General features: G+C 40.4%; 1 protein-coding gene across 7 annotated transcripts in view; it reads left to right on the top strand.

Annotated features, from left to right (window-relative positions):
- Window positions 1–20,470, top strand: part of BMPER (BMP binding endothelial regulator) — a 148,804-nt gene that overhangs the window by 90,849 nt on the left and 37,485 nt on the right. For 6 of the 7 annotated variants that reach the window (XM_032105321.1, XM_032105331.1, XM_032105312.1 and 3 more), the window contains 2 exons: window positions 5,303–5,632; window positions 12,621–12,957. In XM_032105321.1, coding sequence (XP_031961212.1) covers window positions 5,303–5,632; window positions 12,621–12,957 — 667 coding nt within the window. Of the gene's footprint in view, window positions 1–5,302; window positions 5,633–12,620; window positions 12,962–20,470 lie in introns of all 7 variants that reach the window. The other variant, XM_032105356.1, reaches the window with a different exon arrangement.

Genomic DNA, 20,470 nt, shown 5'->3' with positions numbered 1-20,470 from the left:
CAAAATGATCAACAGAGCTAAACCAAATTCAGGGGCATTTGGACCCATCTTAGGAATAAAAGGTTGGTGCTTGCACTTGGTCCTGCATCCTTTTTATGTGTTTTTGTAGAACTACTGAAAAAAGCACTGACTTTCAAATAAAAGAAAAAAAAGGAAAAGAAACAAAGTGAGGTTATGCATTGTAGGTATCTGTGAGAGCAGGAAGTGGGACTGAAGGACCACATAGATCCGTGTTTTTTCTGTTATTTGTTTTCCATGAAGAAATACATCAACAAAAAGACTGCAATTGTTTATTCATACTGGAATACTGTTCATGATTTACCTCCCATTTCAGCTGTGATGGTCTACTGTATAAATATGTATTTGGACAAATTGGAATAGCTATTTTATTTATGAAATAGACCATAAAGACTCCTGTGGAGTTTTTGACACCACACCTTGTAATGTGTATTATATCAAGCTGCACTATGCAGAAGTTATGAGGAAAGTCCTCTATGGCTATACATTTTTTACAGAAAACCTAATGAAATTCTATTATGCGTGTTCTATAGCTAGTTTTTAAAAGTTAATAATGTGTTCTTTTTGATTTAGGGCTTAATTCAGCATATGGGCTAATTATATTCAAAGTTTCATTTTATTTTTAAAAAGCTGAGATATTTTTGAATTATAGATGTGCAACCAGAACACCCTTCACTGGTAAACTTGTGTTTTTTCCTCCCTCTCCTTACTTAGAAAGTATCCAAACCAATTTTAGTTATAATTTAAAGTATATTTTTCTTGGCCACTGTTAACTACCTACAAACCCAGCAGAGTGTGACCAGACATCTGGACATCTTGGACTTCAATTGACTGCTCTGATCTCCTGAAAAAACAAAACAAGCTATTCCGTGAGCACCAGAGCTAACAGAGCCTGGTTTCCTATGGATTTGTGTCCCATTTCCTTTATATCCCAACAAATAATAAACCCAGCTAGAGACAATATATCCTGTGGCTGGTCTGGAGCTACAAGTGTGCTAATTGCCCAGCCAATATGCTCGTACTCTCAGCTGGTCAGGATGTGTGTGCTGACTGTCTGTCTGGCCTCCACCACGCAGTATATATATTTTGCCTTTCTAAAAAGGCTAAATACTGTCTGGGGGAATGGAGGCACTGGGTAGAAGGCAGAAAGGTACTTTTTGGCAACCACCTAGTTTAATAAGTGGTTCTTACCTGTGCTCAGCATACTACTTACTAGAAATGAGTGGTCTTTCAGACTTTTATCCCTCCACATTGGCCAAACAGCTTGTGATTTTTTTTTCTTTATGAGACTATGTTAAAACTTAGGAAATGCTAATGTGTTCTTTTCCATGCTGTTGCTTTTTTAGCTTCCTTTTTTGTACAGCTACATGTGTTTTCAAAAACATTTCCTTTTCTAATGAAAGTCACTGTTTCATCTGAATTGGGAGCATGATTCGAAAAGTCAAGGAAAACATGCTAATAGTTCTATAGTATTCACTTTTAGCACCTAAATACTATTATTAGTTTGCAAGTAAGCTGTAGAGCCTTAGGTGGGAGCTGAGCAAACTACATTAATCACATATGTAGTTTAATATTTTAGTCAAATGTAAAAGTGTGAAGTCTGTATTTAGTTGCTTAAAAAACAAATGTGAAAACTGCCAAGCTTCCAAAGGTTTTATGAATGCCAGAAGGTTTGAATATTGATTTGGGAGAAACATGCAGGATTTCCAAAAGAAGTTTAGTGGTGGTTGCATCCAGCTCTCAATGATGTTTAATCAAAGTTGAGTGCCTGAGGTGTTTTGCAAATCACAGCCTCCTGAACATAGCTCTGGGGCCCTCCTTTGAAAAATCAGTGTTTTTCAAGGATAGAGGGAATGGGTAAATTTGTGTTCATGCGCATGTCTAGATGAGCAAAAGAAGACACCAAAGATTATGAGTGCCAGGTTCAAAACAAGGAAGTGGCAATGATTCTTCATTTCCTTTGCCCAAGGATGTTGTAGATGTCCAAAACATTGTTGGACTGGAAAAATTCACAGAAAATATTTCTATCAAAGGTTACTAAATTAAAAGAAACCATGTCTAGCTCAAAAAGTCCCTCATCTGAAAGTAGTTGGAGGTTGGGAGAATCTCAGGGGGAAGTATTGTATAGAATTGCTCTTTTCTAGCTCTACCTTAGACAGCTGATAAAAGGAGTGTTGGCAATAAGCTGGGAACAATTTACTGTAGGGAAAAAAGGGAAAGATTTACACCTGTGGTGCTATGCCTTGTTATCATAAACTAGCAAAATTCGTACTCCAGGGTTGGGGAACATAACTTTGGTGATGCAGCAGCACCTCTTCATCTGTTATGTCCCAACAGAAAAGCAAGTCACACACAATCCTAACTAGAGATCAGTGCTTCCAATAGATTTCAAAAACTGCTAAGTAGAAAGACTGGTTTGTTTCAGAAGGGAAAAAGAAAAGAAAAAAGAGAAAAAAAAGAAGAAAAAAGGAAAAAGTGAAAGAAAACCATAAAATATCATGTGATTGAAACTCTCCCAAAAGGACATAAACGACAACCCAAAAGCTAAAAATGGCAGGAATTCTTTTCATGTTGACTGTCTTTTGCAGTCTTGTTACACCCGGTATTTAAGGTTTATTTCTAGGCCAACCAGTTTTTCTTACTCTCAGTGCCTGAGTTATCACACACACTCTTACAGGGTGTGGATTTATTTTTAAACCCCACAATTTTAGCAAACCTTTCAAGAATGTTTTACACAGTGGTATCAGAGAATCAATTATTCAGCCTGTTTTTAGGTGGATTTTCCCTCCTCCATTTCCTTGGTTATTAAAGAAAACAGCGAAATTTGGATCAGACCTTTAGCTATCCAGTCCAAAATACATTTTTAGCTGCATGGCATCAAGTTGACATATGACGTGACACGATGTAACATAACATAAAACAACATTACTCTGCATAACACATTAGAAATTAAAAACAAATATTTCCTTTGGATCCCATTGGTACTATCAATTTTACTTGCACATCTCTAAATTATGTTTGTTCCTCTCATGTCTTGCCTCTTAGTCACTTGCTTAGGTGAAGAATCAGCCTCCCCCTCCCAACAGGTTGGTTAAAAACATGTACAACGTGTTCTTGGCCTTAGAAATACAGAGAAAAATCAGATCTTTCCTCTGGGATCTTCACTGATGTTTAGCTGATTTTGGTTTTTTTGTTGGTAATTTCCTTGTTTTCATGAAAGTTGTCATTAAACTTAAGGAAAAATTAAAGCTGGAAAAGCTGAAGTACAATCTGAGCTGTAATAACATGTATCTTAATACTCATCATGCAGATACTTAGATATATACATAAGGAAACCAGAAACATGTTAGTGTGATTTAGTAACAGCTAAGGTCAGATGGTCTTCATACAAAATCTATAGATTATTTTTCCTATTGGTAAAAATTACATTGGTAATTAAAAGCCATATGATTCCTGCCAATTTATGGAGAATCAATTCATATAATGAACTTTGGAAAGCAGTTATTAACATCCTCACTGGTATCAGTGAGGAAAACTCACAGAAGTGCACATTTTTAAAAGCACTCTCTTGCCTAAATGTCTTGATTTTCAGGCTCCGCGTCAAGTCTGTCAGGCCTGTTTTCCAGAGATGCTGATCAAATATGGGTCATTTTGACTTCTGATGGAGCTGTCAACATGATGTCCTTGAGAAATTGAAACTTTTTGTCCCTAGCTGCCAGACACAGTAAAGAGGGATAATAATGATGCCAAGATGAGTTACTGGCTTAGCTAAAGAAGCATGCATGTGGCTAATTAGGTGTAAAGTACAAATCACCCAGGTACTAGCTCTGTGATAGCTTTGACCCATGCGGTGAGAGGAGAGTGAAATTAGGCTTTAGGAAGACCTTTCTCACAGTAGGGACAGCCCAACACTGCAACAGGTTGCCAGAGGTGGCAATGGAGTTGCTGTTACTACTGCTCTTCATGGGCAGGTTAGATAAACATCTGTCAGCTATAATATAGGTACAGGTGATTCTTCATTGCAGCTGGAGAAGAAAAAGATAATGTCTTCTGGGGCCTCCTTCTGCCCCATTTTCTGTGTCTCCATGTAGGTTTGCTTGGGTGCTTTTTACAGCTAGAAAAACACCAGAAAGTTTACAGTTGCTTTATCATAGCACTCTGCCTAGGCTGAAAAACACTGCTGAGAAAGGTGTATTGTGTACTTAGAACTGTATTGCACTCCACAGGAGGAATTCTCTTCCCCTTCTCCAAAATGTTCATGTCTCCTTCTTTTTTGTAGATTTGAATTTGCCTTTTTTAAGCTGATTTTTCAGGCAAGTCATTATTAGTTAAACAGGCATCGTCTTTCAAAGCAGCCTTAGCCCATGGGTATACAGCTGTCAATAGCAGTGTGCATTTCTCTGCCTTGAGACTCCTTCTTCCAGGAACGGCAGCAGTGTGGTTAGAACCTGTTGTTATACCAGAAGGCTACAAGGTGAATGCATTTGCTGCTATCTTTGGTTGTGAGGCAATTCAGTCAGTTGCTGGGTAGCTGCAGGGTAACTCAGCATCATTGACATGAATGTGGAAATGTTCTGTTTTGGGCTGTGACTTCTCTAATCAGCGTATGGCTACAAACATCCATAAGAAATCTCCATCCATTTGTAATGATGCAGATGATCGGTAGAGACACCATGCTCTTTGGCAGTCATTGCATCATGTTAGTCATGTAATACTGACTTTCAGTTGGTAGTGTAATATCTGTAACTACTACAAGTCAGTTGTGTATAAACAACATATACAATAGCTTGTATATTATATAGTATATATACTATACTGAATCAAGATGTTGGTTCTACAGGTATTTTGGGGAAAAAAATGTAAACACACCTAGTTTATAAATGTACAATATTTATAAGTGTGTATATGTAAAATATTGACAGAACCAGCTCCTGCTAAAGTGATCTGATGGCTTTTAATTTCAGGGAGTCACTGAAATTTGAAAAAAATTGTAATAACCTAAACTATACATTATATTTAAGGGACAAAGCTACAGGTTAGCCTTCCTATGCTGCCCCAGGGATGAACTGGCCTTTGGTTACTAGCTACTTTGGGAAAGACTTCTACTAAAGCAATGAAGCTTTTGTTTTTCAAAGACCTATTTATTCCTAGTGGGTGCCGGTCAAAATCTACCCCATAGAGCAGATAGATTAGATGAGAGCAGCATCTCTAAGTTCTTATCAACTGCTTTTTTCAAACTTCAATTGATCCTGATATGGCGCTTTTGTTTCTCACTCACCTGCAGAGCCTGGAGTTTGCACTGTATTTGGAGATCCTCACTACAACACTTTTGATGGACGGACATTTAACTTTCAGGGAACATGTCAGTACGTTTTGACGAAAGACTGCTCCTCCTCTGCCTCGCCCTTTCAGGTGCTGGTAAAAAACGATGCTCGTCGGACCCGTTCTTTCTCCTGGACAAAGTCAGTGGACCTTGTGTTGGGCAGAAGCACAATCAGCCTCCAGCAGCACCTCACAGTGAAGTGGAATGGGACCCGAATTTCACTACCTTGCGAGACACCGCAATTTCAGATCGATTTGGATGGTTATTTGCTGAAAGTGACAACCAAAGCAGGTAGGACAAGTGTATGTGTGTGTCTGTGTATGTTTGCGTGTGTGTCTTTCTCTGAGGAACTTCCCAAGTTCAACATGAACTGTAGTCAGTAAAAAAGCATGGCAGCAGTAATAAATATTGTTATAACTCTTTAGAGTTTAGAGAAACCCACAGTGCTTTCAAAATTTCTGCAGCCCACAAGCAGACAGAAATCCCAGCTATGAGTTTGAAGTCTGCAGGATATTGCTTAAGCTGTGTTTCATTCTGTGGCTGACAATTAACTGCCCAAATAGACAAATTGCCATGACTTTTACTTACAGTAACTTAAAAGTGTCTTATGCAAAGTATGGTGGGTTGACCCTGGCTGGACATCAACCAAACATGCCCACCAAAGCCACTTTATCACTTCCCTCCTCACCTGGACAGGGAAGAGAAAATATGATGGAAGACTCGTGGTTCAAGATAAGGACTGGTAGAGATCACTCAGCAATTACCATCATGGGGAAAATAGACTCAATTTGGGGAAATTAGTTTAATTTATTGCCAATCAAATGTGGGTAGGATAATGAGAAATGAAGTAAAATATTAAAAAAGCCTCCACACTTCCAGTTCCCTTCTTCATAAGCTGAGCTTTACTCCCAGTTGTCTCTACCTCCTCCTTCCCTGAGTGGTGTTGGGGGGGTTGGGAATGGGATTTGCAGTGAGTCCATCACATATTGTATCTACCAGGTCTTCCTCCTCAGGGGAAGGACTCCTCATACTCATTCCTTGCTCCAGCATCGGGTCCCTTCCATGGGAGACAGTTCTCTGCAAAGTTCTCCTGTGTGAGTCCCTCTCATGGTCTGCATTTCTTCACAAACTTCAAAAATGTGGGTCCCTTCCACAGGGTGCAGCCCTTCAGGAACAGAGTCCAACATGGATTCCCCACGAGGTCACAAGTCTTGCCAGTAAATGTCCTCTAGTGTGGGCTCCTCTCTTCATGGCTCCAGGATGGACTTCCCACAGGGTCACAGTCTCCTGTAGGCATCCATCTGCTCCAGTGTGGGGTTATCCAGGAGCTGCAGGTGGATCTCTACTCCAGCATGGAACTCCGTGGGCTTCAGTGGGGCAGGCTTGCCTCACCATGGTCTTCACCATGGGCTGCAGGGGAATATCTGCTCCAGTACCTCCTCTCCCTCCTTCTCCACTGACTGCAGGGTTGTTTATCTTACACTCTCCCTCCTCCTTCTGACTGCAGTTGCACAGGTCTTTTCTCCCCCTTCTTAAATATGTTATCCCAGAGATGCTATGATTGTTGCCAAGGCCAAGCCCATCTTGGAGCCAGCTGGAATTGGTCCATCTTGGAGCCAGCTGCAATTGGCTCCATTGGACATGGGGGAAGTTTCTGGCAGCTTCTCACAGAAGCCACCCCTGTAGCTCTCTGCTTCCAGAATCTTGCCATACAAACTTAGTACACGATATCATTTGTTACTTACAGATAAGAACAGAGAAGAGATCAGTTCTTAAACATAAAATTCAGGTTTTTCAAAGTTCCAGGAACATATCTTGCATTTTAAGTGAGAAATTATATAAATTCATGGTTATAGTGGCTGGAATGAGTTTATGTTTTAAAATTATGGAAATATTTCGCTGGGGCTACCCAGCAAAATGGAGGCCCTGGTTTGAAAAGGAAGGCCTAATTTACTATTCAGTGCCATCTTACTGGGCTTGCTTTGTGTTCAAGTAAGAAGTTGTCTGCAAGGAACAGTCTACAGCACCACAAGCAAAAGGAAATTAGAAACTTTATAGTATGCTACCTTATTTCTAGAAACAGGGAAGGGAGATAGCATTCTCTCAGGTCTTTTGAGTCTTAGAAAATACATTAATTGTCAAAATGCTAAACCAGAGGATTTACTTTTGCTTTGATAAACTGTTCTGAAACTATAGTATCCTTGCGTAGATAAATACTGAGGAGAAGTTTAAAACTTTCTCATTAGCATGTGTTAGCTACTACTATAGTCCTGAGAGATTTCACTTACACAGTGAAGTACTGTTTCAGTGAGAATACTATTTACTGTTAATTCAATTAAATGCCATGTGGAAGCAGTGAAACCAGTCTTTCTTATGGAGTGATACGGTCGCAGGCGTCACGCATAGTCATACTCATTATCTAGCATAATTTTTTTTTCAAGGGGGACACTAGCACCCACTGTTGAGCTGAGAGTTTAGACACCTGTTCATTTAACCTCTGGAAATGTGAATCTGCATAATGTGGATCCCAGCTCTGGGCTCATTCCTCAAAGTGGCAATGCAGATTTTTGTGGCTGTCTGTAAAATGCACACAAGTTGACCATTATTCACAACTTCTAATTAGAAGCATCTTGAGGGTTTTTCTTTGCAGCCAGCTGAACACCATGAATTCAGGCGATGTGGATTTCATTAGCCAACCACAGGCCAAGGAAGGGTTTTCAACTGAAGATGAATGGCAGCTAATCCTGCTGCTATTCCATTTGTCTCTGGTGCAAGCCTAATAAATGACTACACACATCCTTGTCCATGTGTTGGCAGAGGAAGTGCAAACATGGCATATGACAACATACCAAACAGTGTGTAATCACTGCAAATTATAGCCTAAATAATTCCTCCCCTTAATGGAGCAGGATCAGGTTTCTCTCGCTGAATACAGCATGATGGGCCAGGTCCTCCTTTCCTCAGCACATAAGGCCTGGAAAGAAGCAGAATGGCCTGGCTCCATTTTGCTGGGAGAGGATAAGCAGCAGAGAGGCTGTAGAGAAGAAGAATGTGCTGAGTAGAACTGGTTTAAAGGCAAACATTTTGTTCCACAGGAAGTTCTGAGTACCAGGAGAAAAAAAATGGAGAAATTTCTGTTTCAGAAGGAAACATGGATTTTTAAAAAATAAATGCTTTCCCAGTGTACAGTGAAAAAAGAGAGGAAGGGAGGAAGTAATGAAAAATAAGCAAAACTGCTGCACTAGAAGTAGAATTCAAAGTAAAATTGGGCTGGGAAATGCAGGGTCTGGTGCTTACAGCTCAGCCAGCATTCCCACGGATTTTGGTTTTCCTTTTGCAGAGCTGGGAGTTGAGCCTTGGATAAAACAGGGAAGCCCAAAGCTTCAGGAAGTCTTGTGGTCCCTGGCTACAAGGCAATGTGCATGGCAGGGTAGTCCTGGAGTTTCATATCCCGATCGTTCATGCTTCTAGGCAGCCCACCAGGCGAGCTGGCGGGAAACCAGCTTGGAGCCTTGCCTGTGCTGTTTTGGAAGTTGAATACGATATGTCTCCCTGAAGCATTTCAGTTCTGATGAATTGGCATTTTCCAGTGAAAACCTGTGTTGTTGCTAAATTCCTCACCAGCTGTAGCCCTGGATGCCATGCAGCAGAAGTCCTTGCACTCTGCACTGGAAGCTATGGGTCTGATTGGGATATGTTGAGTCCTTATCCAAAATTTGTGTGTTGGAAAGACAAAAGACTTTCACAGGGATGGTGGTGCTTATCTATTCCTCTATTGCATGAGCATTTTGTTGTTTTTTCTTTGCTATCTTTTGCACAAAGCCACTTTGCTGCACTTTTTCTATACCACTTTGACATTAAATCTTTATGGAAGAGTTGTTGGCTGGTTCTTGAGGATTCCTTTAAATCTCAAGGATGCCAGGAAAATCATGCAGAACAATTGATGAGAGCTCCCAGCATGAGTAACTCAGTGTGTGATATACATAAATCTAGAAGGATTTTTTTTAAAATGCAGTAGAGTACATAATGTGCCAAGTTAAGAAATCAAGTAACAAGTTGGTTAGGCATCCTTCAAAGAGAGGATAATTGGAAAAAATGAAAAAGTAACTCAGAGAATATTTCTTTTTTGCACATCCCCAGATGAGACAGATGTTGCATCCTTTGACTTCACATCTCTCGGATTCTGATTCTTGTCCAAGTGAATGGGAAACTCATCCATTTTGGGGGGGGGGGAAGAAAGGGGGGGTATAGGCACCAAGAAACTCTTCCAAACAGTTTCTGTCTGCCAAGGAGACCATTTCAAGCACTGCTCTGTAGCATAATCCCGTCTGTCACAGCTCTTGTTGGTTTATAGAAACTAACTGGATTTTCTGCTTGTGAGCAAACAAAAGGCACACACTGCACAGTGTGATCAGGCTCCAACAAAATTATCGTGCATGTAGGGGTAAATACTCTTCCTTGTTACTCCAGAAAGGAGAAAGCTCTGTTATGGACAGAAACCTTTACGCTGTTCATCAAAGCTAGAAATTACCCTTCTATCTGAACAATTACAGCAGAATAAAGTGTAATTAAGCCATAGCAGCTAGAGGAAAGTATGTCCATGTGGTTGTTAGATAGTGAGTCTCTTGAATGAAATCCAGGAATCAAAGCAGGAACCTCTAGCTTTTAAAATGTGCATTTTTATATGCTGAGAAGAAAAGCCATAATTTGATGTTATTCTTCTTCTGCATACCTGCATGCCTTTTGCAGGTCTACAAAAGCAAAATGTAACAAGTAAATTAACTCAGGTGAAAAGGACATAAATATTCAGGACAATTTTCAAGTTAACCTTTCATAATTAATGTATTTTCACTGAAGATCAGTAAGTTTTATCTTAAGGAAAAAAATAGTCCTAAAAGGAAAATTAAGATAGAATCCTTTGCCAGTCTTTTCGGACTTTGTTTAAAGTAGGGAGCTTCTGAGGGAGCTTCTCTGGGGGAAGAACTTGGACACAGCCTTAAAAACTATAGTTATTTTCTGAAAAGAACTGTTTGAGAATTTGGATCTTGATGCTTTAAACTTTGAGAAAGTTTATGTGATTCTCAAGTCTGAAGAAATCTTGGTTTATAATTTAATGGCAAGTATTTTCTAAATGCCAGCACGGCAGTATTAATCTTGTGTCTGCAAATCAAGCTGTGTTTTGTTTTGTTCAGTGTTGTCAGAAGCAAAGACAGCTGGATTTTGAATTTGTCCAGCACTGATAATGTATGAAGCAGCTTAAAAGGCAGCTCTCCCCCTTGCCACTGTGCTGGCCTCATTAACAGTTGTAGTCTTGCACAATTTCTCAGTTGGCTGGGTGTAAAGTGCCTTTGGAGGAGGAGACGGTGTCCCCACCCATGCTGGGTTTAGGAGGTAATTTGAAACTGATTTCAGGCATAGTTAGCTCAGGATATATTTGTGCTATCATTGCTAACCTATGGTGGTAAGAAAACAATGTAATATACTGTAGTGACAGGTGATGCAGAATTATCTTCACAGCCTTGACGAGTAAATCATTCCCAAAACTCTTGGTGACATGGTGCAACCTACACAAGCACTGGGGCAGGATGTTAAGATGGCAACACACCCCTTCTATAGCCATAATTGCTGCTTGAACCTCACCCTGTTCCTCTGCAATGCGGGTAGGAATTGTCATAGGAGACAATGGGATGTGTTGCTGAAGGAAGGGTTCCAGCTTTGAACTGAGTCACTGGTATGTTAATTACTTACATGAGGATAGGGCAGGATTTGGATCACACAGTGACAAGCACTGATTTACAGGAGGAAAGGGTGGTGCTAAGCCAGCCCACACAGCAAACGAAGAAAGCTGGAGAGAAGCCCTGGTCCTGCACCACAGAGTGATGCTCTTTGGTATTCTTGGCTAAGCAGGGAGAACAGGGTAAAATCTGGATTATCCTGTTTAAAAGTGGGATCCTGTGTTTATTCTTAATTAATTGCTACTCACAGGTATTTTATGAGAACAAATTAACATCAGCAAAATGATTTGTGATCTTCAGGTGCAGGGTTACTGCAGATGTGACATAGAATGATTCATGAGACATGGAAATAATTACAAGAAAGGCCATTTTTGGGTAGAAGTTAAGCAGCAATGTTTCTTGTTTTTATCCCAAATGATATCAAAAGTATTTTCCCCTATGAGCTGCCTATTTACTCCTCAAAGAATGGGATTCATTTAATTTACAGTCACTCAGGTAAAAACTAGAAGTTTAGTCTACACCTGATCTCTGGTCCCTCTAGAGTATTGCTGGGAACAGAAAGTAGTTCAGATTCAGAAAGTAGTTTATTCCCTCTGTATTAGACAATCCTGTTGCGATCCAGAGCTGCCTATTTTACTCCATCAAAGGGCCTAGACAGCTCACTTAAGCTAGACACCAGCTTTTAGATGGGTACAGACAGATAAAATGGATTTCACTCACCAAAAGTGACTTTGATTTTGATGTTCTGGAAGTGCCAAACCTTCCTGTAAATCAAATTGTAGCAGATTACATCCCAGCCATTAGATAAAGGTTAGATGTTACCGTCACTTCTCAGTGTTGCTAACTTATGCAGACTACTTCAAAAGGCTGGTAATTAATGCCTTTTGAATGAACAGTTTGAATCCAATTCAGAATGTTTTCTTATAACAGTTTTACCCATCTGATATATCTTTAATCCTTATAACTCTTTCTACTCCCACAAAATAAGGTACTTGTATTGGAACAGTTGTATTCACCCCAATGAGCCATCACTGTCAGCTTTGTAGGCAAAAGTAGGATGTTTCCCATAAGGTGGTCACTGCTGGAGTCTCACAGGACATGGACATCTTTGTATGATCACGACCTGTGCAATGGGTTGCAATGGTTGAAATTCTGGGCCCCCTTCAAAGTCAGCTAGAAATTTACCATAGCAAATTCAATTTGCAGAATTTTGCAAGGGCTCTCCTTTGATGTTGGGAGTAGTCCTGCCTTGGCTTCATATTTTTTAGGATGACCCCATTCATTAGCATGAAGGAACAAAAATAAGAAGAGATAGGCATGAATGTATTGTAATTGACTGTAATTTAAGAAACACTGCACTTGCCAGAGGCACTTACTGGGAGCTATGGGAACTATATAGAAATCTAACAGCATTATGAGAATGAAGCCGATGGCTTTGTTCAGGTTCCCATGAAAGCTGTTTCACAAACATAAGGTGCAGTTTGTTATTCTCAATTTCTTCTCTTTCTTTTTCTATGTGCATTTTTGTCTTATCTTTTTATTAGGCTTGGAAATATCATGGGATGGAGACAGTTTTGTGGAAGTCATGGCTGCACCTCATCTGAAAGGCAAACTCTGTGGTCTGTGTGGCAATTACAATGGGCACAAGCGAGATGACCTGATTGGGGGGGATGGGAATTTTAAGTTTGATGTGGATGACTTTGCTGAATCCTGGCGTGTGGAGTCCAATGAGTTCTGCAGCCGCCCGCAGAGAAAACCTGTACCCGAGCTCTGTCATGGGACAGTCAGGGTGAAACTCCGAGCTCACCGGGAATGCCAGAAACTCAAAGCGTGGGAGTTCCAGAGCTGTCATTCAACGGTGGATTATACCACATTTTACCGGTAAGTGTGGCTTACTGTGGAGGGAGATACTAAGTTACTGTGTGAGGAGAAAAACCACGAAGTAGGCCCAGGTTCAACAGCATTTAAACATGTGTTGAGATGTTTTTGCTAAGAATTAATAAACGGACTTACAGTTTTCTGAATCCAGATTCAGAAGAAGATGGTCCTGAGCTAATAGACCTGAGCAGCCAACAGTGAGAAAGGCAGGCAGGCTTGTGATAACCTAGAGAAAAAGTACTTTTGGAGACTGAGGAAAGAGGAGGAAGAGACTTCAAAACATTTTCGTAAACTCCCTCTGGCTTCAAAGTCGGTTGTAAAGTTGAGGCTGACTTTAATTGCTATTTCTTGTGGTCCAGAGAAGTGTGCCTTCCCAGAAACATTTTGAAAATTACCTTATTAAAGCAGGGATATTAAATATGACTGGTGCCTCTTGGATGGTGGGGTTTGTGGGTTGAGAGTTTGAAAGGGGTGAGTTAAGAAAAATTCCATGTATGGCCCATCCTGCCCTGGGAGAAAAGAAAGACAGACGAGGATCTAGAATCCTTGTCTGAGCTAATGATTTACGATTTTTTATCTTTAAAATGCTTAAAGTCTAAAACAAAGAGACGTATTTTCTGTTCTTTAATTGGCATGAGTTTATTTACTCCTCACTCAGTAAATACAATTCTCTTTCCTTTCATGCCTGACATAAAAGGTAAGAGCAAGCCGAGTCACCGTTATATGGTTGTGGATGGAGCTGCCTGATCTCTGTGCTCCCAGCTTTCTCCATTTGGGCACATCCACTGAACTCTTTGATTTATTAGCAAAAGCTTTCTAGAATGACTCGATTTCCCTTATGCATTGCCTTTCCTCTTTTTTATAATGAGACAGAAAGACTTTTTTCTACTGCAGCAGAGTACATCTGGGACTGGGAAATGCTAGAAGAAGACATACAGCTTGGCTTGTAGTCTGTGTGCCTCTGCACTTATTTTGCTATGGTGTATCCCTGTGCTAGGAGCCTGGCAAAGAGTAAAGATTATATTGTGTGCAGGTTATAATACTTTATCTTTTCCAATGGCTGAAGGCACAACAGAGAGCACTAGAGAAGCTAACACACATACAGGGTCTGTTGAATGCATTTCAGCAACATTCCCATCTCACTTCCATCATCCTTTAAAGGTAGGTGATGACAATGCAAATGGAAAATGGACACAGAGAGATTTGTTTAATTTTGCAGTGGATTTTTTGTTCCTTTTTTAAAGTAGCTCATGATTAATTTAGTGCAATACACTTCCTGACACCACAGCAGAAAGTGATTTATATTTTGGCTACAATGGTCAAAAGAAGTCTGCATGCTTGCACTCAAGAATTACCGTAGAGCTTTTCTGTTCTTTTAAAATGATGTCTAATGTTTGTCCTGGAAAGACAATGAAATCAAGCAAGTATTTAATTTGATTGTGTCCTTTTGTAGAAAAGTGTATTTTTCCCTAAGGAAATGTTATGTTGAAATGACCATCATATTCCATTAGAAGTAGCTGTTCATTTGTTTCTGTTTAGATGTTGCTAGCTGTTAGAATGCTCAGCTTCCAACCAGGAATAAAGATAAACTATAATTTATAGCTAAATAATGGTACATGATAGAATGCTGCGTCTTGTTAGAAACTGATAAAGTTGTAGCAAGGAATTTAGTCAATGACCATGGCCATTTTTCATAGCAGGAAGTTTCTGCAAGGAGGTAATGATTATGGGACATGCATTCAAGAAAGTCCTGGAAACCCTTCTGAAATAAATCTTTGCAGATATAAATATATGTGTGTGTGTATAAGTACAAATACGAGTATTTGAGAGATTTACATTTTTCATTAATTTCTTTTCAAAGAACTTATTACTGGTGATGTGCTTTTACAGGAGATTTAAATTTCCATTAAAAGAAATTCTAATTAACATAGCGTTTAACTGAGGTTTTTTTTTGGAAAGGCGTATTTAGTCAATGTTCTCTAATTTCAGGGTAAGTTTAACTAAAATTTTAAAAATTCTGGTTTTTAAATTCTGAACAGGCTCCTAGAAGTAAGAAAAGTGAGGAGGCAGAATGATACGGTCAGATTCTTTTATTTTCTCCTAATGTCCTCATTGACTTGAATAGCTTCTCAGTTTTTACCCTCCAACATTGCATATTATGGAATTTTTCCTTTTGAAATACTACATTTTCAAGAGTTAACCTTTCTTGGTCATTTTTGCTGATATTACTGACATTGCTTCATTTTCATTCTGCTGCTCGGGTAGTCACCTGCTGTTAATAACAATTCTCAGAAATAGAAATAAACTCAGCAGGAATATTAGGAATGAGGGTGTGTTTTCTCCAAATACCAAAAAAGGCAGCGAACAATGCATTGCAAACATTTATCTTGACATTGTGTTACTGAGGAGATTTCTGTGAAGATATCTCAAATTCATTTTAAGTCTCATTCTTTTTACAGCTGTAGTTTCTCCTTTTGTTAGCCATCCAAAAACCATACAGCCTGATTGTTGTGGTTGTTAAGTGAAAAGGATATAGTTAATGTTTTACAGAGTAGAGACCTAGCTGCATGTTAACTCCTGAGCTTGACCTTGAGAGATCTGTAACACCTTAAGTTTTGCACCTTGCCCTTAACCCTTTTTCTTTTTGAAATTGTGACTTTGGTGACTTGTGTTTCCCTGCAAAGCATATGGCAAAAGAAAGTACAATGTAAATGTGTGAGAAAGGATTTTGAAGTAGTCCTGACTGCAAACTAACAAACCTAGCATCTAATTTTATACCACTTTTTTAGTTCTTTGTTTTGTAACTAGACAGGTTTTATGGTTTTTTAATTGTGGTTTGCTTTTAGTTTTGGGCTGGTATTTTTTGTTTGTCTTTAATGCGCTGCTAGTTGTTCAGTACTCATGAGTAATACTCTAAAAATAACCCTTAGGGTTGAACTTCTTGGAGGCAAGTTCATTGAGCAGGGAAATGATTTTGAATTTCCAGGAGATTTTGGTAAACTCTGTGTGAAGAAGAGATTAGCAGTTAGTGTCATCACCATTGCCACTTGTCTATTTTGGTGTTTCAATGTGGATAAGAATCCTTGAGTGGTCCTTGAAAAAAAAAAGTAACACAAAAAGTTACCAAGGTTACTCAGCAGCAAATTTTAGACAAGATATTGCAATAAGGCTGTCACTCAAACTCCTGAAACTGATCGAGTGTAAGCAGAATTAAAAATAGGTGATACTATCTCAATATCTTGTGCCGCTGTTACCAGAAAAACCTCTGTCATGTTATCGGGAAATAATTTAAGCTCATGGATGAGGATTTGGGGATCTTGGGGAACTTGAGGAAGAAGAGGACTTTCTGTGCTCACCAAGCCTAGGACGCAGGAGACACTGTAGAGGAAGACACAGGACTCATACTCCTAGAACACCTGCCCTTGTTAGCATCCATGGCTTTCTAGTAGGTTGGTGGGGTCTTTTTTTTTTAAACAATTGCATCAACAGATTTGGTATGTGACATCAATATGGTATCAGTGTATCACCCATCTCTAATACACCTACACAGCAGCTGAGTTCATAAATGACTAATTAGACAGTGCTTGAGTCTCTCACTACTGCCATAATTTGGAAAAAATTCAGTATCTTGGTTTAGCCATGCAGTAGATTTTTCTATTTCACATTGGAAAATTTGTGTTCCTAACTCTTAAGATAACTCTTTTTATGATTATTACTCTTCCTATTATTCATATATATTTTTGCTATTGTTGTTATTATTATATTTTTAACTGGCAATAGCACACTGAATAATTAATTACTCTCTTTCTCTTTTGTAATTGTCCTTGGATGCATTTTTCTCTTAAACACTTGAATTTAATCATCAGTATTTTAGGGCAAGCAATAACTGACATAGTAAAGCATCATTTGTTTGAATCTGTTAATCACATGCATTCAAGAATTGCAAATCTACTTTATTTCAATTCTTGACTTAAATGTTCCCTGTGATGTGGTGACATTACTCCATCCATAGTTCTCAGTTAATCAGTTAATGAGTTTTTATTTCAGTTAACCTATTAAATTTATGCAGTTAACTGCTGCAGTCTTGCAGTTTTTCTAAAAATTTCCACTTAACTAGAGCAAATATTACTGCTTGGAGTTAAAGCATAAATTGCAGTGTTGTGTAGCCCATCAGATCTCTGTTATTAAGATTGGCAGTGATGCCGTAAATGGCTGCAGAGAGCATGTGAGCCACTGCATTGGGGACCAAGGGCTTGTGGCTTTGAAGCAGAAGGTTTGAAGGTTTTTTTCTCTGTTAACAGTGATGTCCTGCAGCTGTGAAATTCATGTGGGTATGCCCCTATGTTCACTCTTGCAGGCTGGTACAAAAGAAAGGTAGGCTGAAGAATGACTTCAGAAAATCCTGTTTCAAGTGTTTAAGGATTGGATGGAACTGAGATCTCTGGAACCCTCAGTTTACTGCCAAGGTGCATATTGCAAAATTCTCCCCACAAAATTTTCAGGTCCTGGCTGTGAATTAGGGCACAGCAGCTGCTCTGGCTGAAGCCAGGCTGCTCTAGGGCTCCTTTGTGGTGTAAGTGCAGGGCAGCTGTAGCTCTTAGGGCTCACCAGGGTGACTCCTGTCCTGGCTCCTGCTCCTGAACCAGCCTCCACATGTGTCTTTCCACCCACCCCAGGGCAGAGCCGGCCTGTGTCCCCCTTCAAGACAAAGCCAGTGGTGTTGGCTCAAGAAAAGGACTGATGACATGAAGCTCTGACTGGTCCTCTTGCAGACCTGGCACAGAGCAGGGGTTGGCTCTTGCTTCCACTGGCCTTGTGCTGAAGAATGGATGTTTCTGTGCCTGTCAGACTGCCTGCCCAAAGCTGGCCCTGAGTTTGGGTACTAGCAGCAATGTAACCACAACAGAGAGGAGCTCAGGATGAAACAATTTACTCAACTTCTTGGGCAAATTGTCATTGAGCAGCTGTACGACCCAGGGAACTTCTGGTTAGAAAGGAATTTAAAAACATTTGAAACAATTATTGTTTCTTTTTTTATTTTTAAGCAAATCTGCACCAGGATATGATTATTCTATGAATCACAGAATCACAAAATGGGTAAGGTTGGAGGGGACAACAGTGGGGTCATCTGTTCCAACCTCCCTGCTCAAGCAGGATCATCCTAGAGCACATTGCACAGGACTGTGTCCAGATGGTTCCTCAATATCTCCAGTGAGGGAGAGTCCACAACCTCTCTGGGCAATCTGTTCCAGTGCCTGGTCACCTGCGCAGTAAAGAAGTTCTTCCTCATGTTCAGGTGGAACTTTCTGTGCACCCATTTCTGTCCATTGCCTCTTTCCCTATTGATTTCCACCAAGAAGAGCCTGGAAACATCCTCTTGGCACCCCATCTTTAAATATTTATACACCTTAATGAGGTCCTCTTTGAGTTGTCTCTTCTTAAGGCTGAACAGGCCCAACTCCCTCATAAAAAAGATGCTCCAGTTCCCCAATCCTTGTTGCCTTCCCTTGGACCTGCTCCAGGAGCCCCATGTCTCCCTTGTACGCAGCAGCCCAGAACTGGAAACAGCACTCCAGATGTGGCCTCACCAGGGCTGAGGGGCAGGACCACCTCCCTTGACCTGCTGGCAATGCTCTTCCTAATGCCCCCAGGATACCATTGGCCTTCCAGGCCACAGGGGCACACCGCCAGGTCCTTCTTTGTAGAGCTGCTTCGAGCTGCTTCCCAGCAGTTTGGCCCCCAGCCTGTACTGGTGCATGGGGTTATTCCTCCCCAGGTGCAAGACCCTGCATTTGCCTTCGTTGAACTTCAGACAATTCCTCTCTGCCCATCTCTCCAACCTGTTGTGGTCCTTCTGAGGCACTACACAGCACTATGGCAGTAGAGGCACTGGGAGAGCCAGTGTGTTCCCAACCCTTGCAAGAGCTCTGGTGCTTGGGAACCAGTTCTCCATGCATACCTGTCCGGACTACCTACTGCCATGAAATGACTGAAATACAGGTAAGAGGCACCATGATTTAGACTGCTGGTGGCTGACATAGCTAACAATAAGAGAAAATGGAGTTTGTGGTGTCTGATGCATTTTGGGATTTCTAGCAGAGAGCATCAAAGTGTTCTGCCTACATGGTAATGGTAAGGAGTACTGCAAAACTGCTGCATATATGTAAGTCCATAGATCACTACTGTTTTAAGCTCCCTCCTTGAAGTATTTTTCATCTGATATAGCCAAGAGTGAGTGAGTACAAGCTGCCAGAAAAATAGTGTTTAGATTTAAAGATTAGAAGTTTGGATTTGGAAAAATGGGTTGAGTGGTCAGAAAAGATAAATGTAAAGCCAAGCTGAGCTCAATTATCTGCAGATCATGATTCCTCTTTGTCTTTCCCCACACCCCTGGGCCTGGCGGGGTATTTTTCATGTAACCAAGTCCCATCCACTTGTGTCTGTTCAGAAAAGTACCTCAGGAATTTAGGGCTAGAAAACATTCTTCTCTTTGTATCAGTGGTTATTACAGCTGTAATACATCGAAGCAGTGCCAGAGGATTCACAGATGTCTCCTTTCCTGTTGAGGTGGGGGGAGGGATTAGGGTGGAGAGGGGTCCAAAATCTGACAAAACAGTGGTGTTGGATAGACACCATTCACCTGGGACCGTCCATAGCTTGCTTCCAGCCGAGGAGCGCATGCTTCCCCAATGACCCACTTTGTACTTCCCTATATGGAAAGTTAACTTTTTTTTTTTAAACAAGCAGAGATCTGTTATAGGAAAACCAGATGAAGCAGCATGTGATTAAACCCGTGGAAGTTTCCTTTCCTTCAAAGGATGGCATGTCTGGAATGTATTTGTTTTGCTTACCTAGTTACATGATCACAACCCTACCTGTCCTTTTACACTGAATGAGATGATGTTATTTCCTACTGGCTGTAAGTGCATTATGAGGCTTCATTTCTCACTCTTCAGGAAAGAACTTCATTTGTCATTATCATGAATGGAGGTATAGAGAGACTTATGATGAAAACCTGCTTCTGCCTAGTAAAACTCCATTTCTTTCTGGTTTATTACATGGCTCAATGAAATTCAAGTCAGGTGTTTCATAACCAATTGCTGTCTTCCTCACTGTCCATTGTATGACAGATGTGAGACTCTGCATGTTAAACTGTAAGGTCAGTTTGACTGAGACAAAAAGGATCCTGAAGGATGGTAGGCCCTGTGGAGTAGGGAGGAGGGGGGAGACATCTAACAGAAAAGCAGGGTACCCCTAGTGCCCTTATCATTTGTCCATATGGACTGCATTCTCAGAAGTTGTTTTTCCTGGATTGCTTTTAATAGAGGTTTGGTAGGTTGATTTTGTTTGTTTTTCTACGGTGCCTTGAAGTCATGAGGTAAAATTCTGATTCATTGAAGTCAGCAGGAATTTTGCTGTATTTGGGTGACAGGTTTTCATCATTGTGACTTTTTGTGTCCGTGACAGCTGTATTACAGTAATCTTTGCATCAGTTAGTAATCCTTGTTTTGTCTTC

The sequence above is a fragment of the Corvus moneduloides genome, chromosome 1 (genome assembly GCF_009650955.1).
Source record: "Corvus moneduloides isolate bCorMon1 chromosome 1, bCorMon1.pri, whole genome shotgun sequence".
NCBI classification, from domain to species: domain Eukaryota; kingdom Metazoa; phylum Chordata; class Aves; order Passeriformes; family Corvidae; genus Corvus; species Corvus moneduloides.
Note: the sequence above shows the minus strand (reverse complement) of the source record. Positions and strands in the feature narration are given on the sequence as shown.